We start from the raw sequence: 26,100 nt of genomic DNA on the forward strand, positions 1-26,100 counted from the left end.
TCGCGAGGTACCAAAAGATTCCCACCCTTAATTCATATATAGTGTCTTTAGAATATTTAGATGAATTTATTTTAGACATTACCAGGCAATTTTAGAATAATAGAAAGGTCAAAATCTTCGAAACAAATGAGTAGAATAGCCAAGAAAAATTTTCGAGTCACAAAATATTTGAACTTTCTCATAATTCTGTCTTTGACATCATTTCCTGTTTGCAGCTCTGCTATCGGCTGGCGATCAGCGGTTTGATGGTGAGCATGATGGGCTTCTCGGGCAGCAGGATGAGCTCAAACGTGCTCCTGACCTCCACCTGCCTCTGCTTCTCAAACCTGAAGTTCTCCAGCATCTATACAGATCACAAAATAACAATATAAAGAAAATCCATGCACCGTTACTTTGGCAGTATAGAGGAAGTGATGCCCCTCCCTTTAGACATCCACATACATGAATAAGGAAGAGCTGCATCTCGGTCTCGGCGATCCTGCGGCCCAGACACTGGCGTGGGCCGAAGCCGAAGCTCAGGCTCCTGAAGTAGTGGCTCTGGGACTGGACCCAGCGAGAGGGACGGTACTGCTCCGGATGCGGGAAGATCCGGTGATCCCGACCCATAGCGTAGAGACCCAGCTGAACTAAGGTCTGATGCACACAGACAGATGAACCCATGGAAACAGGTACATAGACAGTAGTATTTTCTCAGTACAGTATCCTCTAAATCAAACTCACCCCAGCTGGAATGTGATAATTTTGAAGGACGATGTCTTCAGTGATGTATCTTTGTAGACTCACTGCTACAGGATGTAACCTTCAAAAGAGAGTTGATGGGTACTTTTGGCCTTGTAAAGGCCATTGTAAAGTCTCTTACAATGTACTTTTTTTATACACTAGTTTATTTCATCTAAATGAGTGTTTCTGTATCCTAAATACATGCAGTTATTTGATATTTCAGGCGTTTGAAATAATCTTAAGGATGCTCTCCAGTCTGACACTGTTTGTGTCATTAGTAACTAAACTAGCTAACTGTTGTTAAAGTCTTAATTAGTTTCAAAATGGTCAGTTGTGGTGAAATTTGAAACATTGTATTTGGTGTAAAAAAATGACAATTTTAACATTGAATATTCAAATGATTTATGATTGTCACTTTAAAAGTCTTCATATTAAGTCAGTGAAGATTATTTGAGTACATTTTACAAGTAAATAATGTTTCACTCTTTCTACGTCAACATTTCATGTTTAATTCAACATGTTACTTGGCATTTCCTGTAATTATTTGTGAAATTTACAAGACGTTTCTGAGTGAAAATTGTTTCTGCACTCGTTTTTTTTTTTTTCCAGATTCTTTGATAAATAGAACATTCAAAATTTATTTATTGCATTTATTTGAATAGAAATGCATTTACATTTGTATTTAATGTGTTATTTCTGAATATAAGTGTTAATTTATTTATAACTCCAGACTTTTAAACAGTATAGAGTTCATAATAAAAATGTTTTCTTAAGAAAACAGATGAATGTTGGTGCACCTAAGCTACCAAAATACCAAAATGTAATAACACCTATGTGATCGTGTTATTATTATTATAATTTTTTTGGATCCTAGGTGTGCCTATTTTTTCTGTTTTCAGTATATTTTTCGAGCACCCTGTTTGAGTGTTTTTGCAGTGATGTGCATGCTTTTGTTTTGATTTTGTTTTTACTTTAACTTAGAAGAAAATGACAAATGTTCAAATGTGTTTTAATAAAAAAATCAGTACCCATAATTGAACAGAAAGTGTTTGTGTACCTCAGAGTTTCCTTCAAGGTTCCTTTAAGGAGAGGAACCATCTTGAGCATCTGCACCACGTCTCCTTCAGAGGCGATACGCGCGGCTGAGATTTCGGCCCGGATCTCCTCCTGCAGGTCCGGATGTCGCGCCAATTCATAGAGCGTCCACAACAGTGTGATAGACGTCTGATGCATAACAATATTGCAATTAAAGGCATAGTTCATAAATTCTGTCATCATTCCAAAACAGCATGAGTTTCTTTCTTCAGCTGAACAGAACAGAAAATTGGGAACCAAGTAGTTAGCAGTAGCCATTGACTTCCATTGGAAAAAAATGCTATGTGAAAATACTTTACTCACCCGCATGTCATTACTAAACTGTATGACTTTCATTCTTCAGCTGAACACAAAAGATGATACTTTGAAGAATGTTGTTAACCAAGTAGTTAGGGGTAGCCATTTACTTAAAAGTTGACATCCCCCTTTTAGAATCTGCAAAATGTTCATTATTTTACCAAAATAAGAGGGATCATACAAAATGCATGTAATTGTTTATTTAGTACTGTCCTGAATGAGATATTTCACATAACAGATGTTTACAAATAGTCCACAAGAGAAAATAATAGTTGAAGAATTTACAAAAATTACCCAGTTCAATATTCTTAATACTGTGTTGTTAGCTGAATGATCCACAGCTGTGTTTTTTTGTATAGTGATTCACGAGTTCACGCTTACATTTAATTAGCTGAGGTTTGGTATGCATATTTGGTGTGCTGTCTGGGGAAGCGCTCCAAGCTTGGGAATGGCCCGAACCTAGAGTACCCCCCCTTCCCTGTCTATTTATAAAGTGAACTCGAAGTGAGGAGATGGGGTGGAGGAGAGATGCTGATAAACCGTCAGTGGATAGAGGTAAGTCAGCGGTATTAATACTATGGTATTGATTACTTGATTGTGGTCCACTGGTGTCGATTAGGCTAAGTATCTGACGCGCTCCTCCCGAACCTTGTTACTAAAACATCATTAGTTGTTCATGAGTTCCTTGTTTGTTCTGAACAGTTAAACTGCCTGCTGTTCTTCAGAGAAATCCCTAAAGTCCCACAAATTCTTTGGTTTTCCAGCATTTTTGTGTACGTGAACCCTTTCCAACAATGACTATGATTTTGATTTCTTTTCACACGGAGGACAACTGATGGACTCATACACAACTATCACAGAAGGTTCAAACACTCACTGATGCTCCAGATGGAAAAACCATGCATCAAGAGTCGGGGCGTGAAAACTTTTGAACAAAATGTGTAGTTTTTTTTTTATTTTGCCTAAAAATATATAATTGTGTAGGAGTCCCTCAGTTGTCCTCAGTCTGAAAAGATGGATCTCAAAATCATACGGTTTAGTAAATATCTTATTCCGATCAGTACTAAATAAACAATAACATGTATTTTGTATGATCCCTCTTATTTTGGTAAAATAATGAACATTTTGCACATTCTGAAAGGGGGATCAAAACTTTTGGCCTCAACTGTAAGTCATTGGTTACCAACATACTTCAGGATGTCTTCTTCTTTTGTATTCAGCTGAAGATTGAAAGTCCTAGAGGTTTGAAATGCCGTCGGTGAGTGAATGATGGCATTAATTACGAATGGACTGTTCCTCTAGCGTTGATTATTTCTCGTACCGTGTCCACGCCGCCTGCCATCAGCTCCGTGATGCTGGCCTTTATGTCTTCGATGGACAGTTTGTCCAGCATTAGGAGGCTGGCCAGCACACCAGGGTACTTCTGATCACCATCTGGAGTTTTCCTCAGCTGTCTGTAGATGCTCTGGATGCATCGGTCGGCTTTGGAAAACCACAGTGAGTGATGAGAAATCAGTGGAGGTGTTTCCAGCCAAAATCTTAGCATGGATTTTTAATTAACAGTGTGGTGTTACCCTGGTTAAAGATGCCGTCCCAAGCCTCCACGTGGTCCTTCCAGACTTTGGCCCCTGTGTGGCGGAGCAGGGCCGGCGGGAGGTACAGCATGGGCGAGGTGGTCTTAAACATCTGTGTGATGCAGTCAATGAAGTGCTGGGCGTCAGGATCAATGTAGTCCAACAGCAGACCCAAACGCTCGCCGTACAGCACATGACTCACCGCTGACAGAAACACACACCACATTTATACATTTCTGTTATAGATAATGCATGTAAATTATAACAACAACAACAACAAAAACACTCTTCATCAACAGTGTCATGTCATTAAATATATCATCATTTCCTTAATGAATGATGATCTCCAAAAATTCAAATCTCAAAGGCCAAAATATGTCTTTAATATTTGAAAAAATATTACTGTCTCAGATCATGAATTGGTTTATAAGGTATGGAAAATGTATTTTTTAATTCCCTATTACAGAGGAGAACTGACCAGTAACAGCTGTTAAAACTGACACAGAAAGTTAATGAAAATATTATTTTGTAATTATTATTAAAATTGTACGTAGTACTTAATATGTTTTACAAAATGTATGCATAAAATACATAAATTGTAGTATGTGATCCATAATGTAAATGCGATATAATGTATTTTTAATATTATCGAATAATTATTATTACAAATGTATTAAAGGTATTAGACAGTAATTGAAATGTTTTACAAAATGTGTGCATAAGAATACACACATTATTCATTTATATAATATACAATGTAAACATTTTATAATTATTTTTTTTACAGTTTATTATTGAATAATTATTTAAATATAATAATAATGTAATAAATATTAAAATATTATGTAGCGATTGAAATATTTTACAGAATGTATGCATAAAAATGCTTACATTTTTCTATTATATAATGTATAATGTAAATATTTATTAAAACAGTTAAAATACAAAACATAAAACAATAGATAATAGTTGATATATTTTACAAAATGTATGCATGGAAATATATAAATTATTAAATTATATTATATAATGTGTAATGCAAATATTGTATATAGTATTTTTAAATATTACTGAATAATTATTATTAAAATGTAATAATAATATAATAATCAAAATATCATCAATAGATGCATTTTACAATGTATATTTATTATAATTTATTTATTAAAATGATAAAAATGTATGCATACATTTTTTGTGCATAAATTAAGTACATAAATGAATAGTAAAAAAAATTGTACACATAAATTTGCAATGTTTTATCATTGTGAAGTTATTTTGGATTAAATGTAAATGGAGTAACTATAACACTATGTATCATGTTATAAAAATTGTAAATAAAACGAAAAAATGATATATAAATATTTATATAATTGATAGATACATACACACACACACACACACACACACACACACACACACACACATATATACATATATATATATATATATATATATATATATATGTGTGTGTGTGTGTGTGTGTATATATATATATATATATGTGTGTGTGTGTGTGTGTGTATATATATATATATATATATATATATATATATATATATATATAAATTGTTAGTCAATTATTCAATTTCTTAGTCACTTTTTCACATTTCAGTGTACAATGATTTAAAATAAGACAGTCGTCTGAAAGCTTACATTCCAGTGCGTACTTGAAGAGCTCATGGGACAGATCTGTGGTCCATTCGTTCTGTCCGGTCCTCTCGATCTTCTTATAGACACGCGCCACAAAGTCCTGACCGACCTCATCCAGCAGAGGCACAAAGTTCCCCTGCACCTTTGGAGAAATCACTTCCTTGTTCAGAACGATCCTGTTGGATTTCCAGTCCTCTCCGTCTCTGCAGGAACAAATCAACATGTGTTACTGTTCCAGTAAGTGTGTTCTAGCAGATAAGAATAGACGGTGCCTACTTGAGCAGGACGCCATATTTGCGGTTCCTGTAGTCTCTGTAGGAGGTCCACGCTTCCACCCTGAGTCTCTTGGGATAATGACCCTCAGCTTTGAACAGAACAGCAGCGTCTTCCGGCTTGATGATGTTCACACTCTCATAGTACCCAACCTTTTCCCTGTACAGGTACATTAATACATAATGTATTATTTACATGTATAATGTATATATGTACATAATGTATTGTTAAGGGTAAGCATCTTTATACTCTCGTGTTATTATGAGTAGTAGTAGTATTAGTAAAATGCAAATAAATATATATATACTATTTAATTTTAATTTCTACATTAAAAGTTTTTTTTTTCTGTGGTGGTATACAAATATATACGTAGGTAAAAAAAAATGGGCAAAATTGTTATAATCAGCATGCAAATAACCATTGGGTTGTTACATGACAAAATTAAATAAAAACATGGACTTTATATCCTCAGTTTTTTTTAATAATTACTATTTTATAATTATATAAATATTTTATATAAATACAAATACAATTATTTTTATAATAAAGTATTAGTAATTTGAAGTAACTAGTAATAAATATTCATTATTTTAAATATTAATGTTATTAATTTAAATGTATTTTTTAAGGACTTTTTTCAGGTCAAATGGGAATCTTTAGTACTGTTTATGTCATTAAACCCATTTTTACAGAATAAAATAATAATAAAAAGGTTAAATAAAAAATTATGAATTCATAAATTATTTTATTAATACAATTATATTACTTTTCCAGTTGTCAGTGTAAAATATCCGAGATTAATAAATAAATAAATTTCACAAAAGAAATATATTTTTATTTTACTTCTATTAATTTGATTAATTTCTATAATTTTTAGGCCTGGAAATAACACACTCACACACATACAAAAGCATACGTTAAAAAAAATGTAATACTACTGTATATTTATTGTATAGTATACAGTATATGTGTATTTATATTGTAATTATATATTATTTCCATAGTAGTTAAAAATAAAATACTGCAAATTTCTTTCTGCTGGCATGTTTTTGGATATTTTGTTGTCTGAGTGTTGAACTGAAAATGTTATGGAAAGTGTGAGGTATAATAATCTTGTGTATATGGCACAGACTGTCATGTAGCAAGTCGTAATGAAGGAGTCTTCTTTACCTGTAAATAGGACCATACATATTGAAATTGTGCAGCATGATCCGGTGGATATTCCTGAGGCCGTCCATCCTCCAGAACGTGTAGAGATTGGCCACGCTGTTCTTCCATTGTCCGGGAATCTCACTGAAGGCTCGTACGGCAGAGTTGTCCTGTCTGACGACAGGGACCTGTCCCGTGTGAGCAGCTCTGACCTGTCTGGAGAGACACGGAGCCAGACGGGCCCTCAGACTGCAGCGGGACATCTCCTCTCTCACTGTCCCGCTCTGACGCTCCTCTCCAGCACACGCTCCATCAGCGCCCTTGTGTTTTTATAACACTTCCCACTCCACACGACAGGGTGATGATGATGATGAAGTGACCCGAGGACATCTGCAAAGAGACCACCCCAAATTCACTGGGACCGCCTTACACAAACTTGAAACTATATATATATGTGTGTGTGTGTGTGTGTGTAATCATTTACAGAATATTCTTTATTAATAAAATAAAATTTTTGGGTTGTAAGATTTGAATGTTTTTGAAAGAAGTCTCTTCTGCTCACCAAGGCTGCATTTATTTGATCAAAAATACAGAAAATACTGAAATATTTTTACAATTTAAAAGAACTGTTTTCTGTTTGAATATAATGTAAATTGTAATTTATTCCTGTGATCAAATCTGTATTTTCAGCATCATTCCTCCGGTCTTCAGTGTCACATGATCCTTCAGAAATCATTCTGATATGCTGATTTGCTGCTCAGGAAACATTTCTTATTATCAATGTTGAAAAGAGTTGGGCTGATTATTTATTTAATTTTTTACACACACAAAGGAAAAATGTGAGGGAAACATTATCCACTTTTTTCAGTCTTTAGAAGTGTGTTTTAAGAGTACTGATTTCTCAAGTGAACAAAAATATATACACTAAGAGGCTTATAGTGGAATAACCTTGTGTAGTTTTCTGTGTAAACAGTCGTCCAAGGGCAGCAAACGTTAGCGGGTCAAAGGTCGAGAGACAGCCAGCCTTGGACAAGACAACGAATCACCCACAAACACAAACCTCAAGGATGTTGCTACATGTGTGTGTGTGTGTGTGTGTGTGTGTGTGTGCAGTAATGCAAGACTCACTGTATTAAAATATACATTTATTAGAAAACATATTTCTGTAATCTCAAAGATTAAATTGAAATGAAACCACTGCAGACGAAAGCGTTATAATGAATGACTTCATGTGTTCTTGAGGAGCTGGATGAGTGTCTCCAGCTTCATGACGGTGTTCAGATCTCCCTGAACACTATAATAATGTACTGAGCAGCAGACAAGATTAAAGGAGACGTATGTCTGATGAAAAATGCATTGCTGATCGGCGCCACCTACTGTGCAGGCGTGAAATAGCAGGAGGCGATCAATCGTTGTGAAAGCAATGTTCGTTCAGCGATTCGCCTCAGTGTGATACAGCCTAAATATGTAAATTTTAAATGTCATATTTAGTCAACCATGTCCTGTTTTTGTTTAAGTCAATGAAATGTATGAGCATTTTAGTGAAGTTTTTCATCAATAGTTCAACTGATCAAAACATATTGCCGTCTCATCTTAGTCATGGGAAAAAAGTTCATCAACGAACATTTTTCATCAAAGTTTTCATTAATGAAATTAACACTACTGCGTAAAAATGCATTTCTTATCCTCTTTCTAGGCAACCAGATATTCTGCACTCATTGATCTTACCCACTGTTTCAGTAAGACATCTGCTTCTGACTTATTTGTGGCTTTTTCCCTCACTTTACTGATTAATGGTAGAGTAACATCAAGAGACTACAGTAGAAAGGGTTTCAGAGATGTTGCAAGCCTGACTCAAACCCAAATCACCTGAATGAACACTATCAAAAGCCACAGCTCCGATATTATGGAAGCATATGGGTAGCAATATTCAATTTGGGATGTAATATGCAAAATGACAATGCAATATGTAAAATGGCAATGCATTTCTGTATTTACATTTACATTTTCCAATACATTTGTGCAATGTTTGGTGCAAAATGAAAATTAAATTACAGAATTTTCATTTGCCATTTCATACACCAGTTTTAATATGTAAAATGAATACTAATTGTAACGCTTTATAAGTTGCAAAATTAAAATGAAAATGTATTACAGAAATGATTAGATATGTATAACATGTTCAAGCAAAAACTGTGGCAAAATGATCATTTAAATGCTATTTTTCTTAAATGCATTAACACTCACAGTCAAGACACTTACGATTGCATTTTCATTCAGTGTCCCGCAATGAATGTAGCAAAATTCAATGTGCACATTGAAAATGCATTCCGAGCCGATCACGTGTCCGCCCCCTCCCGCCATGTCAATCACTGCGTGAACACGGCGGGGCTTGCAGAAGGTCAGAGACTCAAATCTCAAGAAGAGGATTCAAGTGAGAGAACATGGACAAGACCGTTTGTTCAAAACAGTTCCATGTCTGTAACATTTACCACTCTCATCTTTTAAGTCATAAAGCACTAGGTATGTGTGTGTGACATTAATAAATAAGTGTAAAAAATAATATAGTTACATTTCTAAATAAAAATAGTAAAATTAGCTCTATGCTGCTCAGTGCTCCTGTAGCCTACCCCAGAGCGCCCTCTCGCGGCTGTAGACGGTAATGTTTTCTCTTGGTTCTGAATAAATGCGACTTGCATGTTTTTTTCCTCGTCATGACGTATTTTTGGACTGATGCAACTTATACCGAAAAATACGGGTAACATTATTATTATTATTATTTATGAGAGTAATTGACACAGACTAGAACTTTAATGTTTCACCAAATTCAGCTCAGATCTTCAGACTCGTCTGTCTCGTGTTGCTGTATAACTGGCCAGACTTATCTTCCCAAAAAATCCTATTAAATTTTATTTCATAAATTTAACTATATTTATTTCCACTTCACTGTTATCCAAGGAGACAGAACTATTTGCACTGTTTTTATCAGTGGGACAATATTTATACAATACTATAACCTAGAAATAATTTAATTTAACTGGCCAGACTTACCTTCCCAAAAAATCCTATTTAATTTTATTTCATAAATTTAACTATATTTATTTCCACTTCACTGTTATCCAAGGAGACAGAACTATTTGCACTGTTTTTATCAGTGGGACAATATTTATACAATACAGTATACAACCTAGAAATAATTTAACGGGGTCTCTTGCAAGTCGCAGCAGCACGAATTATGTGCCCAGCTACATCTGATTCAAATATTATGTTAATTAACAGTGAGTGTAGTTTCAGACATTACAGTGCTTCAAGCCCCGCCTTGTTCACGCAGTGATTGACATGGCGGGAGGGGGCGGACACGTGATCGGCTCGGAATGCATTTTCAATGTGCACATTGAATTTTGCTACATTCATTGCGGGACACTGAATGAAAATGCAATCGTAAGTGTCTTGACTGTGAGTGTTAATGCATTTGAGAAAAATAGCATTTAAATGATCATTTTGCCACAGTTTTTGCTTGAACATGTTAGACATATCTAATCATTTCTGTAATACATTTTCATTTTCATTTTGCAACTTATAAAGCGTTAAAATTAGTATTCATTTTACATATTAAAACTAGTGTATGAAATGGCAAATTAAATTTATGTAATTTAATTTTCATTTTCATTTTGCACCAAACGTTGCACAAATGTATTGGAAAATGTAAATGTAAATACAGAAAAGCATTGTCATTTTACATATTGCATTGTCATTTTGCATATAACATCCCAAATTGAATAATGCTACCCATATGCTTCCATACGATATGATATTTTTCCTATTTAGGTTTAGGTAAACAGCACAACAGTTCCAGAAATGAAAATGACATTCATTTTCTCCTTAGGGACATTTTTTAACATAGGGATTTTTTTTAACCTTAAAGGTCCATAATTTTGTATGGTTTTTTTTGTTGTTGTTTGTTCATATTTGTCATACTTTCTTATCAAAATGCTTTGCTACGGATGCAAAAACACAGAAAATTTAACCTGAACCTTGTTTCCTGAAACGAGAAAAAATTTCGGACGAGAGGTGTGCAAAGACCTAAACAGACCTGCTGTGAACACTGAGGGTGCTAACTGGTGGTATACTTTTGTTGAAGCCATCAGTTTCAACTTATGTTTTGATTAATCATTTAACAGCAGAATATATGGTTAAAAACTACATTACCCATGATGCTGTGCAGACAATTCCACCAATCAGAGAGCTGAGCTCCGCCCACTCCCATGAAACACTGCAAATGTTGCAATCGCGCTCTCAAAATACTTAAATATTTAATTAAATATATATATATTGTTTCTATACATACAATCAACAACTTGGAATGGATAGTTTTATATTTCTCTGTTTTTAATTTATGTCCTTCACAATGCTTCATGGGATTGTAATTCTTTCCCTCATTAAATTCGTTAAGCACAAGTGTAGTACCTTTGTCTGACTTTCAAAATTTGTATTGCTTCACATCAAAGTTTGTCCAGTTGTGATTTTCCTCGTAGCCGATTGGTTTGGTTCACGGCTTATAGCACTTTAATTAAGACTTTTCTTAAATCCCTACAGGAAAAGCTAAAGAAATAAATACTTCCAGAACCAGCGCCGCTGAAAAAGTGTGCGGCATTAATACACTTCACACTAACAGAAGGCAACACACCTGTGCAGACATCCCAAGTCTCCCGGAAGTTCCGGGAGTCTCCCGCATATTAAAAGCGGCTCCCTGAGACCCGCAAATTAGTTAAAATCTCCCGGAATCTAGACCGAGCGAGCAAAAGCGCGCATGCGAAACAGATACTGTGTTTGTTTGAAACCGTGTAGCGCACGCACGGCAGAGAGGGAGAGGGAGCGAGAGACCTTGCGTGTGTGCTAATGTGCGTGTGTGCGAAGCGCATGTAAGACAGAGAGCATCCTGATTGGCCTGTTTCTGCAAATCAACCAATCAATTGTCAGTGTGGGCGGGCTTTTATCTCTTGTCCCGAACAAAATTAATCAGTTATGTCTATCTAGAAACAGGAGCACCATTGCTGAGGGAGAGTGCCACAAAACAAAAAAAGTATAAGACACATTTTACGGCAGACTAAACGAAAGTGTACCCCTGTCTTATAGGTGTCAAACATAATGACAGTCTTGCTCAAGCATTGCCCATGGGGGGTTATATGATTGCAAAAGGCATGTTGAGGTGAGTTGACAAGTTTAATTTCATCTGCATATTATTCAGGCTAGTTGCCAAGGCTACATGAAAACAACAAACTCCTTAGACCTGTTTAAAGTTGCAATGGAAAATAAATAAAAGCAGTTTACATAAATTGTATAAGCAGATTATATAAATAGTAAAAGTAATCTACATATTTAAACATAATTAACGAATAATTACATAGGCCTATAGCTTATAGAAATAATATTTTATACTTTTATATCTGTTAGGGACCACAACATGTTAGGGAGGCTAAGCACAGGGAAGGCTGCTGGGGGGGGAGATACCTCCCTGAAATGACTTTTTGCAGGTTGGGATGTCTGTTATATATATATATATAACTTTAATTCATTTTAATTCTGTTTAGTTATTAAACAGTTATTTTAGCTGCAGTTATTTTAGTACATCAAGTTAAACTAACTGAAAGTGAGAAATGTTGCCCTGAAAAATGTTTTTATATTGCATTTTATTTTAGTTGCTTTTTTTATTTCAAGTAATGCAACACTTTCTATGGTAAACAGTGTTTTTAATTCTCTCAGTCTCACCTTGTGTCAGGTCCACGTAGTAGCAGTTGTCCTGTCCAGAGTCAGGGGTGATCTGAAAGCGGTAACAGGCTCGCACCTGAACCAGCGGCTCTGACAGCACGGAGCAGACCGCATCCATCAGTCCATCCACACGACTGACGCTCACAGCTGCAGCTCAACACAGCTCATCAGTGAAACTCACACCATCTGAGGAGACCAAAGAATGAGATTCGGTTTATCCTGCTGGTGTGAAAAAAATAGGGAATCATAGATGCATTTACATTTAATTATTTGACAGACACTTTTATCCAAAACTGACTTACAATTGAGGAACACTGACTGGATTGGGACACAGCCGCCTGGTTCAGGAAGTGCAGAGCTATAGTCAACTGACACCAGACCACTGTCTTTGGTGGTGACCTTTTGGTCGGGAAAATTGTGTGAAATCTCAAAATACTTGGGTGTGTAGAAAGATGTGTTTTTAAATGTAATTGAACTAAAAAACAAATCATTGTTTCATTGCACCTTGCATGGTGGGACGCTGAAGGCTCTGGTCCGCAGGTCAACTCTCTGCCACTGATCAATGAAAGGCAGAACCAGAACCACTAGACCTTTAGGAGGACGGATCTGGCCCAGCCGAAAAACAACAGTCCTCTCATAGTTCGGTACAACCTGAATTTAAGAAATGCTTTTAAAAACGCAAAAACTCTCCTAAAAATGCGATTCGAACTGACCTTTAGGACAAACCATCCAGATATGGGAAAAGTTATGAAGGTAACTAGGAAAACCAGGAACGTTACGATCAAGTTACAAATCCAGGACAACAATCCCTGAGATTTATCTGTTGTGAAAAGTGTAAAATTAATAATTATCAAAAATTATAAGTATTATATAAAACTACAGTACTATTCATATATATAATCAAATTACTTTTTATTATATATATAACTACTGAATAATAAATAGACTTTTTTATATATTATTAGAATATATATATATATATATATATATATATATATATATATATATATATATATATATATGTGTGTGTGTGTGTGTGTGTGTTTGTGTGTGTGTGTTTATAAGTATTTAAGTATTTAAGTATTAATCACTCTCACACACTGACAGACACACAAACACACACACACACACACACACACACAAACACACACTCACTCACACACAAACACACACACACACACACACACACACACACAAACACACACACACAAACACACCCTCACACAAACACATGCACACACACACATGCACACACACACACACACACACACACACAGAGAGAGAGAGAGAGAGAGAGAGAGAGAGAAATACTGTTCTAAGCTATAGTCATATTTACTTATTTAATATGTGCACTGTAAGTGTGTTTTGAGAGACTTTAGGCACATAATCAAACGAAAGTCCTCTCTGATCATAATCACTGTGAGTGAATGCAGCATGAGATGAAAAGAGTCCAGGAGTGTCACTGTACACTGAATCTCTCTGCGACAGACACCGATGCTCATAGCCTGAAGACTTTCCAAACATTGCCACGCCGTGTCAGAAGAGACCGCTCTCTCTGTGATGACTGTGACCTGATATTATTGTTATTTTGAGCTCAGTCCATGGCGAGACAGCCATAAACAAGAAGCACTTTAGTGTTTTGCGATGTCTAATGTGACGTCATGTGCTGAGGGCTCTAGAGTACCGGAAGTGAGATGCATCATGGTTGGAAGGGTAATATCATCATTAAAAAGGATTGCTTCTGCAAATAAAATTTAATTCAGTAGGATTAATAATATATTTTATTTATACGTCCTACAAATATGAGGCATATCTTTCAGCTTTTACAAAAGTGCCCCCTTCAAAAGGGGTATTTGTTAATAATTCCTTTTAAACTGATCATTAAACATATTCTAGATAACATTGCATTATAATGGCCTTGACAGGCAATTTGCATTCTCAACATGATATACATAAACAGGCTTTGCCAAATATCTGAGATTCCAAATAAGGAAGATGCATAGCAATATTATAGGTATAAAAACTACAGTAACGCAAATAAAAAGAGACATATAAAATTACATAATGAGACAAAATAAGCAACCTATGCAAAAGAATAATGTGGCTTACATGCATTTGCGCTTTTTTAGCATTCAGGCAGATTCATTGGCATCATAACTAGCACGGCAGTAAAGCACAGCACCTAAATTCTTGAGGATTTGATTCCTCTAAAAACAGTCTTTCAGAAAGAGCTCCTCAGTTTTTGAACATGTCACACAAGAGTTTCTCCATGGGCGTGTTCCCGATGGTCCTCTGGAAGAAAAGTTGCTCGATTCTTTCCGAACTCACAAAGTGAAGGGATGGAAGGAGAAGCATTAGTCTGCCAAACCTAAGAAAAGAGATTCATAAGAATAATTTGCATTGGCTATGTCCACTCTCAAAAATACAGTTTAACTTCTTCATGCAAAGGCATGCTTGTATATTTGCTCACCTGGCGACTTGACTGGGGTAAAGAGTGTGGATATGTTGAGCTAGCAGCACTTGGGACTGATCTTGTAGGTTCTCCACCTGTTCTGGGTCTTTGAGTCCTCTTGTTTCTGTTACAGATTGTGAAGATTACTCACCCAGAACAACATTTATACCCCACTAGTTCAGTTCTTGTAATACATGCTATCATTTGTGCCCCCTTATGGGAAGAAGAGAAGGAAAAACCTACCTGGTTTAAACAAGACAATGGCTTTCAAGCATGCAAACTCAGTCGGATCCACTTGGAGGGGCTTGAAGCGGCTAAACACTTCTTGCAGGACCCTCACATTCGAGGCCAAGGGGCTTCCCTTGCCCTGTCCTGAGGGTGAGAGGTCCGGCAGGGACAGCAGGGGGCAGTTGTCCAGAGGTAGCGACCACTGAATTGCACACAGAAGAAACAGCTCACTCCATGCTTCCTCAAGTAGAATCACCTAAATTCACAAAGAGCACTGGGTTAAAATTTATGAATCAGAAAGTTGAAGTTAGGCAGATTAATCAAAATTATTAGCTATTTTGAATGGCACTTGCAGATTATTATACAGTATATCTGAAAAACAACGTAACTATGTTTTTTTGGCTCGAAATCCCTCTGCTTCTTGATTAGCAAATCAGAAAAATACTCAACTGGTGGTAGTAGAGTAAGGAATAATAGACTCTCACCTGGTCTCTGAATGGTAGATGGGAAAACACCGGCAAGTTCTTTGCCCATTTAACAGACATGAAGAGCAGGCGGGCTGAGGTTTCATATACACTCTCTGGTCCACGTGAGGGGTAGAGAGCACTGCCGTACTCTGGAGAACTCCTTTCAGGTTCATTACTGGTCACATCGATGTTCTCATCCACTGTAAACACAGTTGAAAGAACCAGCTTAGACCAGCATAAACTTATCTACTGCTCCAGGCAAGTACAGTGACATTGGTCTTGCTGGCAGACCACCATAGCCATGAACCCGGCCCGAAACCTAAGGCACGATTGCCTCACTATCTTGTCAGTCAGTGATTTATCAGTTAGCATTCTGTGGATTCAGGTACCTTATACACTGTCAGAATACAACCGTACCTTTAGGAATACAACTTTTACGAGGAAAGTACCCTTAAAAGGACATCTTTTTTTACCTTATTTACCTCACAACTTTATTGGGTATTTAAGGTACAAAGATGTCCCTTTATGGGTACTTTCCTCGAGATAGTTGTTGTCCTCCTAAAGGTACAGTAATATTCTGTGTATGAGGTACACAATACTTTAGAGAAGTGATAAGTACTCTTAAGGTACTAATATGCACCTTTCGGGTTGAATAAATTACAAAGGTGTCCCTTTTAAGGGTACACTCTCAGCTACAAAAGCTGTCACTCTACTGAACATTTTCACAAGGTACTAAATTGCACCTTTTAAGTACTAAAATACACCATTTAGGTACTAATATGCAGTGTTGGGGGTAGTGCATTACAAGTAACTTAAGTTATGTAATCTGACTACTTTTATCAAATAAATAGTAAAGTAATGCATTACTTTTAAATTGACAAGATAATAGTTACTTTTGCAAATAAGAAACACAAGTTACTTTGTTTTCCCATTTATTCACTGACACCTCTCCTGTCTTTTGCTGAAAGAAATCGGGAGTAAGTGCTTGAGGCTTATTAATTTCACTTTTGGCATGAAAGGCCCTTTATAATTGCCTAAAATATAACTTTGTGTTGTTGTTGTTAAAAATAAACAAGCAAGCCCAGCTTCAGGTGACAAAAAAGTAACACAAAAGGTAAGTAATGTTTTACTTTCCATAAAAAGTAGCTACATAACGCAATTAGTTAATTTGTTAGGGCGTAACACAACATTGTAATGCATTACTTTCTAGAGAGGTTTCAGGCTGCTTTCAATGGCACCATGACATCATAAGTACATCTACAACAGATTCAAAGCTCAAAGTGAGCTTTAGGCAAATATTTGATGTATCTTCGGATCTCCAAGGTTTTGGACATAGGCATGGTGTTTTTGACATTTTCTAGGTTGATCAAGGTGGTCTCATTTCTTACCATCCTCTGGTTCCAGCTTGGCGCAGGTCTCAGCTGTCATCAGGCTGGCCATGAAGCGATGTCCATTTTTGGGGCTGTTGGAGTGCTGGCTAGTATCTGAGGAGCTGATGCTGGAACTGTTGGAGGAGCCCAGCAGTGGCCGGTTTATTACAGAGCAGGTGGACGAGGAGGTGGGCTCCAGGGTGGTGCTGAGGTGCTCCTTGTCCTTGTCCATATCCAGTGCATCTAACCTGACTTGAGCAGTGCTGCGGGGCTGACGCTCATTCTGAACAGCTGAGAGGACATGGACGGAAAGGTTTAGAAAGTGAAGACAATAAAGAGGAAGAGGATTCTTTGACGTTGACTCACCATCCTTGTTCATGCCAGCTTGAAGGCATTTCTTTAAGCGACAGGCCTGGCATTGATTCCGATGGGCTTTGTCTACGGGACACATGCCTGTACCAGCTTGACATCTGTAAATTTCAGTATCAGGAAGGTTAGGGTAGTTTCTACCTTTAAGCTTCTCTGCTCACAACTTTGAACACTCTCAGAAAAAAAGGTACAAAAGCTATCACTGGGGAAAAGCTGTTCCTTTTCAAAATGAATTAATATGTAAACCTTAGGTACAAATATGTTCCTATAAAGGTACTACAATGCACCCTTTATGGGTAAAGAAGGCACAAAGGTGTAGCTTTTGAAAGAGTACTGTCCCACTGATAGCTTTTTTTCTGAGAGTGAATATACAAGGTGTTTTCTCACCTGTAGATGAGTCTGCGCCTCACACTGCGCTTGAAAAAGCCACTGCAACCATTGCAAGCATATATCCCATAGTGTTTCCCGCTGCTGGTGTCAGAACACACTTTACAAAGAAGTCCAGAGTTCAGGATCTTGCCAGGAGTGGGGCTTTTACCTGGGAAAGCATAGGAAACAACTATTTGTTATTCCAGGTCACAATTGCTTATTCCCAATCCAATCATTAGGAGGTGATAATAACAAGACAGCATTTACTTGGCATGCCATACTTGCTAAACTTAACCTTGCTTGAGAATATTGTATTTTAGGACTTTCTATAAGATATTCAAACAGAAATTCAAGAATACCAAAAAGTTTGAAGGGAACTTGCTTGCAAGAGTCTTTACAACTTCTTGCATGTCCACTACTAAATTGCTAAATTGAAGAAGCGGTTACTCACCATCTTGGCTGTCATCCGTAGAGTTGCTCCTGGAAGACTCTGTTGGTGATGCAAATGGTATCATGAACATTTCTGACATTGGATCCTCCATTCAATTTAGTGTAGAAGTGTGGCCTCAGAAGAATTTGGCTTTTGGTGCCAAAATATTTTTCCCAGATAAGTTGACTGGAATCCCAGGGTCCTCCGAGAGATCCGTCCAGTCCTAAGAATTGTGCCAATGTTAGATGTTTCTTCAAAGTCCTTCAGTCTATATCCCGATGGTCCTTTTTTTGACTCTGGGTGTCTCTAACGTCTAGAACTTCTTGTTTGATGTTTTTGCGAAGAGCAGTGAGGTCTGTCACCTCCTCCTGGTGCTGGACAGTGAGTGACTCTGAGGCTACCGTGGGCTCCCTAAAAGAACACAAAGGGATTAGCAGCAAGCGCTGTGTAAGCAAGTGCCTATTTGCCATCCTCTTAATCTTTACTGTCCATCTAGGGGTGGGTCAATCAGTCACACTTAGTAGCATTAGCTCCATCCACAGCAAGTGTGGAGAAAATGAACCAACAAAGGATTGGGGTTGAGTCATAACTCTCCATCTATCTCTCTCTTGTTCTCATCTATTATCTTTTGAGGTTTTCCCACAAAACCACTTGACTTCAAGACTTTGGTTAGTCGGGTGACTTGGCTACAAGTGGTTTCTACGTTTCAGAAATCAATATTGATTTCATGGGTCAACACCTGTTTCTGTTATGACCAGTGATCCATAAGGACAGTACTTACTTTTGACTACACATAACACCAGATATAAAGGAATGCTAACATCAATCTATATCTATGATTTTTGTTGTGTAATTATCTCTTCGTATGAAAATCATATTTCTTTTCTACAGTACACAGGCTATAGTGAACATCTGCTTTGTGTTTTGTAGTATTTCATCAGTTTAATCTTAAACTGTCCAACAGTAATAATGAGGCAATGCTAATCTCTGCTGGCTCCAGTTAGCCAAATCTGCTGGATTTACATCTTGTCCTTACTCAAAAAAATGATGTCCAGTAATGTGTCCAACAATGATTGACTGTGGCATGTTTACCTATGAGGACAATTAAAAAATTAAAATAACATGTTTATGATGTCATGATAAACACACATACATAAGTATATATTCTTGCAATCTCTTGTATAGTTTCTTTTTTACTTACCTGAATTTACTAAAAAAAAGGTAAGTGGTTGCAAACATTTTCTTTTAGCTACATTTAATAAAATATTATTTCAGTGTACATGCAGTGGAATTATGCAATTTAATTACAAAATAAATGTAATTGTAATCAACATGCTTATTCTATAACCTTCATTTCCTTATTGGGTTTATGTATATTTGTTACTTGATAAGATTAACTGATTTTTTCCAAGGCATTGTTGGATGTCAGTCTTTCCTGTCATATGCAAAGATTTTTTTTAAAAAGTATCATAGCTTTAAAATATTTCATGTTATGATTTTAAATCTGTATTTAACCTAAAAACAATCTCAAAGTAAAAAGAGGTGCTAACGCCTGATTTTGCGATGGCTGTGCTTCAAAATTAAATTATTATAATCTTAATTCAAGTGATTATGGATAGACGTACAGTAATCAATAGAGTATACTGTAAGACTTCAAAATGACTAACCGTTGAAAACATTGGTTAGGAAAAGTAATCAAATATAATTATTTACATTAACACTAATTACTGCATTTTAAATAGGGTAACTTGTAACCTGTAACACGTTACATTTCCAACGTAACTTTCCCAGCACACTGCATTTCTCTTCATGAGTCACACTAGTGTACACTTTTATTCACCAGATTGTATTTGTATGCATCGCAGGCCAAACATCTACTCTCAGATCCACAAATGTGGACTCTCTCTGACTTCCAGATCACAAACACACATCTCCGTCCTCACCAGTGAGTCCCGTCCGCTCCTGCACCCCTCGAGCGTCCACCAGCACCCATTTCAAATCAGCTAAGCGGCTTAACCTACCATAAAACCTGTCCTCTCAAGATAACAAAGACCTCGAATGAAAAGAGGGGGAGCAGGGGAAGAAAACAATTAGCCGCTTGTGAGTCTGTGGGAGCCGCGCGGGGCCCGACAATGACTCGGATCCGGTGCCATATGGTGGCTGCTCTCTGGATCCAGCTCTGCCTAATTACTGACCCCAGTGTGATTTACTGGTAATTAGAGGGCTGAAGTCAGTGATTTGCTTTTTTTCTTTTGATTTGTGTATCTATCTTATTAAAGTCTTAAGCAGTGCAAGGTCACACACAGAAGCCAGACAGCAACACATGCCATCTTAAACCCGTTTCTCGAGTTTCTTTCATTGATCGCTCGTGAACCACAATCATGTGATCTTTTAAAAGCAAAATGCTTTGTTTTGTCTGAATACAAATCAATATCTTGAGTCGGCTGATGCGAACTCTTCTCTAATTGGTTTGGTTAAACTCAACCGATGAATGATGGGCAGACAGCATGCAGTCTGATGAGGAGATGATCTCTGTGAACCAAGAATCCTCCTTAATGCTCGGCTGGAATTAAACTGGTGTCTCAGTCCTTCTGACAGAGGTCTCTCTGTTGACCTAAACGAGTGTGTAAAAAGATTACGGCCCCTCAAGGAGCAGACGGAGCCGTTTGAACTCTGAAATGGAGACTGGAATTTAGTTCTGTTGCATGAAGATCTTGAAACGCAGACCTGTGTGAACAAGAATGCCTGTGTATTTGTGATTTGCATATTGGCATATCTGGCATAAGTTAGGTGCGTGCTGGAGTGTGTTTGGCAGGTGTGGGTCTTGGGAGAGTGTTGCCAAAGTCCAGCATGTTTACTAGACAGTGCTGTTTTTACGTGCAAAGGAGTTTGAATAGTTTGTAATAAAATTTTGATTTCTTAAAGAAGAGATTTTATTTATGGTACTGAAGGTAATATTAACAGAGCAGTGTTGTGTGAATGTAGTGTATTCTGTTTTTGTTAAAGTGACTGTTTTCACAATACAGCATTTAGAGTGTAGATTTTTTTTTAAGGCGAGACACTGCAGGTGAATAGGGCAAAAAAAATAACTAATAGTTATCACCTTACTTACCCAGTTGATTGGTTACATTGATTATTGCAAACATTTTTTGTATTACAAGTTTTCAAAAATGTTATGTGTAAATATGCAAATGAGGCATTATTTAAGGAAATATGTGCTCATTTGCATAAATGTCTAGTACAAAAATCTGAACACTAGATGAAGTCAGTTTCAAAATTTTTGTTTAATTTTTTTGACATATTAGAGTCAAATGTTTTTACAGAGGGAATTCTGGTTATCTTTTTTTGTCACTCCATAATTCAGAAAATACTTTGAAGAGCCAGAAAACAATATATTTTCACAATTTTGGGGGGAATAAAATGTTGTATATAATCAAGGAAAATGTATATGAACAAATCCCTCTGTAAAAACCTTCAGAATATAGACAGGAATAAAAATGTCAAGTTTGGTGTGTGTAAGTGCTACTGAAGTGGAGATTTATGGCTCAGTGTTGAAGAGAAAACTCATTTTGAGAAAACGGCCTTTAAAAATATGTATTGTAATTGAAATCTATTGACACAAACAGATAAAGTGCTGTAAAAGAAACACTTAACAGTGTCTTTTGGATGCTTTCCTTCTACTAGTTTGAAAAAGCACTTTATGAAAAACCAAAAAGCCCAAAATCTCAAAATTGACAGGTGCTTGAAAAAACAGTGTTTTTGCCTGCAGTGTCTCACCTTAAATATACAAACATTATCGAAAAATGAAAATTATGTCATTAATAACTCACCCTCATGTTGTTCCAAACCTGTAAGACCTCCGTTTATCTTCAGAACAGAGTTTAAGATATTTTAGATTTAGTCCAAGAGCTCTCAGTCCCTCCATTGAAGCTGTGAACGGTCTACTGTCCATGTCCAGAAAGGTAAGAAAAACATCATCAAAGTAGTCCATGTGACATCAGAGGGTCAGTTACAATTTGTTAAAGCATCGAAAATACATTTTGGTCCAAAAATAGCAAAAACTACGACTTTATTTAGCACTGTTGTTTGGAACGACATGAGGGTGAGTTATTAATGACATAATTTTAATTTTTCAATGAACTAACCCTTTAATCTGGGCGTTTCCCTGCTATTTAATTACATAAAATAGATAAATGAAACCAAACATTTTTCTTTTTTTGTCCAAATTATATTAAGTGATTCCATTTTTTTCCCTCCACTGGTTCCTCATCTTTACTTTACAAAGGTATAAATACTTAAATTCTTATTCTTTATAAATAGTGGACGTGAGCAAAATCACTGCATAAGATCCCCTGATATACATTAATAAAGAAGAAAAAAGAAAAAAAAGTGCTTTATAAAAAAATAGAAAGAGACAGATTTTAAAAATAAAATAGTAAAATAAAACAAACAGACAAACAAGTAACAATAAATACAAAATAAAACTAAAATCAATAATAAAACAAACAATAAAATTAACAAACAAATAATAAGTCATTTGGAAAACAAAACAGAACTAAACAAACTTCCTTGACCCTACAGAAGACTAAACTAAACCAAAAGAAAACAAAACTCAAAACAACTGAAAAAACAAAACAAAACATGACCCTTCATAGGACAAGCGTCCGGGAAAATTGACAAAAAATGAATAAATGAAATTGGCTACCCTATAGGACAAGTGATTTGGAAAACAAAACATACAAAAAACTATTCACCACCCTACAAAAGACGACTGACTGAAAAAAACTAAACTTAACTAAAACAAACAATAAATAAAATAATTTATTAATTAAAACATATTAGACCCTACTACATAGGACAAGCATTTTGAAAAGAAAAAACAAAAAAAACAATAAAATAAAATAAAATAAAAAATACTGCAGACCTTCATAGGACAAGTGATTTGGTAAACAAGACAGCAAACAAAAGAGACTTTGCTGTGTTGATCTTGAATGGCAGTGTTTACCCGACCTAAGCACCCACTTCATTGTGTCTTGTTGTTTGTTTTCAGACAGCGTGTTGCCTGATAGAGCGAGAGCTGAAAACAGGAGGGTCACAACATGTGACTGTGAGCTTCCAGAAGGAAAGCTGGGGTCATGACACATTCCTGCGGATGTCATGTGTGAGTGACACACCTGAGCAAGTGTGTGCTTCACAGCCGGCATTAGCTGCGTTTATGTAACTAGCAGGTGGCAATAACGTATAATGTTCCTAGTGGCTTTTTAGGACAAGACTTGCTTAGATGAGCAGAGCAGAGATTACCATAAAACAAAGAGATTAGACTGGCCTAAAAATAGCAGGAATATTATTCACTATGACTGATAAGGTTTACCAGTAACCCTCTAAGTTCAGTTTACTAGGATGCTGGTTAAGCGTGTTCAAATGGTATTTCATAAACATCTTTAATGCTCAGGTTCTGTATCAATACAACCCATATGGGGATTGGAAATAAACAAACAACAACAAAAAAACAATCAATCAAACAAACACATAAATAAATAAATAAACATTTATTTCTCTTCCTTCCTTCTTTCCTTCCTTTATGTATTTATGTATTTTTGTTATTTTCTTTTTTTCTAGTTAGTCATAACCCAAAATATAAAACTATTTTTTTTTAAATAAAAGGTATAGCATATAAAATAAAAAAATTATAATATCCTAAAATCACTAATAATTCAATAAAATTTTATTTATTTTATTAAACATTAAATTGTTTTTATTTTACAATAAAATTGTAAAATAATAACAGGTGTAAATAAATAATTAAATTAAAATGTATTTATTTTTATTTACTTTTTATCATATATATATATATATATATATATGAATTTTTGAATATATATGAATATATATATAAAAATTCACATAAACAGCATATATTTTGGCCAGATGATGATGATGTTTTTATTTTATTTTATTTTATTTTAGTTTAATGCTTCTGTATTGGAAACTATTGTAGTTAGTCTTAACAACAACAATAATCATTTTAATAATATAAACAATTAAAACTAATATGAAATTATATAAAATATGAAAATTATACTAATAATTACTATAAATAAAATAATATAAAATGATAACTCAAATAAAATGACAGCTCCCTGTAAATCTATAACTTTAAATTAGATATCAGACATTCAGATGATTGCTATTCAGATGAAGTCATACTTGTTTAGCCGTGAACACAAGACACACACTGATGGCTCTGGTGTTTCATGTTGCAGGGTTTAGTGTAGTGGAGCGGTCATGAGGCTCATTTAATGTGTTTAGAGTCTGATCTGTTCAGTGCTGACAGTGTAACTCTGCAGCTGTTACATAACCGTATGCTGAACCTCTCTCGTCTGTCTGACCAGACCATGAGCTGCAGCACAACACATTACACATACGTTTGTAGCCACTGTGACTTAAAGCATTAGCTGAACAATTGGGGAAATAGGGAAATGAACATATTTTGAAATGTCTTTTGTTTTTAGTGCTTTGAAGTACACTCGAAAATTCTGAGGTGTTTCAACCGAACTTTGGGTCAGGTATGGACTAAACCAACTTTGGGGTTAAACACTTTATGTAAACATTTAACAGCTGGGTTAGTCCATATACCCAACAATGGGGAAATATATTTATGAAGAAACATTTTTGGTATTAACTTTACCTACACTGTACAAATGAACTGTAGAAATGGCAATATTAATAGAGGGGAAAAAAAACAGAAAGAAAAAAAAGGTTAACTTCTTAAGTACAATGTACAGTAAAATTCACGTGAGTTTGATGAAAAAATAAAAACATTAAGGAGAATTATATATTTATATATTAGATATTATATGTATATGATACATTAAAAAAATAGTGTTTCGTTTGCTTGTTTGTTTTTATCAGATATGTACGATTTGGTGTTTTATATAATAATAATATGATACATTTTACAAGGCATTATCCATACCTTCATGGAAAAATATTGTAGTAAATAGTGGAATATATATATATATATATTTCACAATGTCACTAGAGTATTTTGTATTATATTTATATTATGCATTTCACGATACATTATGCACACCTATATGGAAAAATAAATAAATAAAAATAAATAAATAAATTATATATATATATATATATATATATATATATATATATATATATATATATATATATATATATATATATATATATATATATATATATATATATTAAATCAGAGTATTTTATGTTCGTGTTTAGTTTTTGTATCATCAAGTGATGTTTACAGTTTTAAGTTTTTTAGACACATTTTTTTTATTTCTTTTTTACCTGTGCATTTTGAAAGTTTGGTAGTTGCAAACTATCTAAACAAAACGATCGCTTAGGGTAATGAAGACCGTCACTGATCGTGCCGCTGGATGAGAACAGTGCATGGCTCACGGAGAGTTCTGGCGCGAGAACGGCGTGCAATGACGAGTGAGCGCTCCGCGCGTGTCGCACAGCGCTCCTGACCCAGATCTCTGACAGTGAACAGATGCTGCTGCTGCAGCGCTCAGCGCTCGGCGGATCACCGCGCATTACCGGCCAGCGCGAGCGGAAGAAAGCACAACATCGATAAAGACGGGTCGTATTTACACAAGAACCGATTACCTGAACATTTTTAAATATTCTTGTGATAGATAGATAGATAGATAGATAGATAGATAGATAGATAGATAGATAGATAGATAGATAGATAGATAGATAGATAGATAGATAGATAGATAGATAGATAGATAGATAGATAGATAGATAGAAAACACCTAAAATACATGACAATTGACTATTGGTTGGTGAAGCATAAAATCAATAAAGACATGTCATACAGAGAAATAAAATAAATAAATAAATT

At 35.5% G+C, this 26,100-nt stretch overlaps 3 protein-coding genes across 3 annotated transcripts; all 3 read right to left on the bottom strand.

The window, feature by feature from the left end:
• Positions 1-150: 150 nt before the first annotated feature.
• On the bottom strand, positions 151-7,094 carry LOC132125178 (cholesterol side-chain cleavage enzyme, mitochondrial-like). Its single transcript, XM_059536447.1, has 9 exons — positions 6,783-7,094; positions 5,616-5,771; positions 5,343-5,542; positions 3,687-3,890; positions 3,434-3,594; positions 1,778-1,944; positions 721-799; positions 442-633; positions 151-343 (listed from the first exon to the last, which is right to left on the bottom strand). The coding sequence occupies exons 1-9, from the start codon at positions 7,022-7,024 to the stop codon at positions 221-223; spliced, it is 1,524 nt and encodes a 507-aa protein (XP_059392430.1). The 5' UTR covers positions 7,025-7,094; the 3' UTR covers positions 151-220.
• Positions 7,033-14,054, bottom strand: LOC132124825 (uncharacterized). The gene is made up of 6 exons (XM_059535972.1): positions 13,994-14,054; positions 13,244-13,350; positions 13,035-13,181; positions 12,833-12,929; positions 12,531-12,677; positions 7,033-7,151 (listed from the first exon to the last, which is right to left on the bottom strand). The coding sequence occupies exons 1-6, from the start codon at positions 14,052-14,054 to the stop codon at positions 7,033-7,035; spliced, it is 678 nt and encodes a 225-aa protein (XP_059391955.1).
• A 239-nt stretch (positions 14,055-14,293) lies between these two features.
• Positions 14,294-18,618, bottom strand: LOC132125282 (photoreceptor-specific nuclear receptor-like). Its single transcript, XM_059536609.1, has 8 exons — positions 18,237-18,618; positions 17,804-17,954; positions 17,414-17,517; positions 17,066-17,338; positions 15,696-15,877; positions 15,226-15,466; positions 15,001-15,106; positions 14,294-14,898 (listed from the first exon to the last, which is right to left on the bottom strand). The coding sequence occupies exons 1-8, from the start codon at positions 18,325-18,327 to the stop codon at positions 14,766-14,768; spliced, it is 1,281 nt and encodes a 426-aa protein (XP_059392592.1). The 5' UTR covers positions 18,328-18,618; the 3' UTR covers positions 14,294-14,765.
• Positions 18,619-26,100: the final 7,482 nt, after the last annotated feature.

The sequence above is a fragment of the Carassius carassius genome, chromosome 43 (genome assembly GCF_963082965.1).
Source record: "Carassius carassius chromosome 43, fCarCar2.1, whole genome shotgun sequence".
Taxonomy (NCBI): Eukaryota; Metazoa; Chordata; class Actinopteri; order Cypriniformes; family Cyprinidae; genus Carassius; species Carassius carassius.

Excerpts from the sequence above, each read along its gene's own strand:
- LOC132125178 (XM_059536447.1), bottom strand. The coding sequence starts at position 7,024 with ATGTCCCGCTGCAGTCTGAGGGCCCGTCTGGCTCCGTGTCTCTCCAGA. Across the intron at positions 3,595-3,686 it reads GGACGGCATCTTTAACCAGG|CCGACCGATGCATCCAGAGC; the intron begins GTAACACCACAC and ends GGTTTTCCAAAG. Across the intron at positions 344-441 it reads TGCAGCTCTTCCTTATTCAT|ATGCTGGAGAACTTCAGGTT; the intron begins GTATGTGGATGT and ends TGATCTGTATAG.
- LOC132124825 (XM_059535972.1), bottom strand. The coding sequence starts at position 14,054 with ATGTTTGGAAAGTCTTCAGGCTATGAGCATCGGTGTCTGTCGCAGAGA. Across the intron at positions 13,351-13,993 it reads GCAGAGAGATTCAGTGTACA|ATAAATCTCAGGGATTGTTG; the intron begins GTGACACTCCTG and ends TTTTCACAACAG. Across the intron at positions 12,678-12,832 it reads CCAGTCAGTGTTCCTCAATT|CTGTGAGCGTCAGTCGTGTG; the intron begins GTAAGTCAGTTT and ends GTTGAGCTGCAG.
- LOC132125282 (XM_059536609.1), bottom strand. The coding sequence starts at position 18,327 with ATGGAGGATCCAATGTCAGAAATGTTCATGATACCATTTGCATCACCA. Across the intron at positions 17,955-18,236 it reads TACGGATGACAGCCAAGATG|GTAAAAGCCCCACTCCTGGC; the intron begins GTGAGTAACCGC and ends ATGCTTTCCCAG. Across the intron at positions 17,339-17,413 it reads AGCTGGCATGAACAAGGATG|CTGTTCAGAATGAGCGTCAG; the intron begins GTGAGTCAACGT and ends ATGTCCTCTCAG.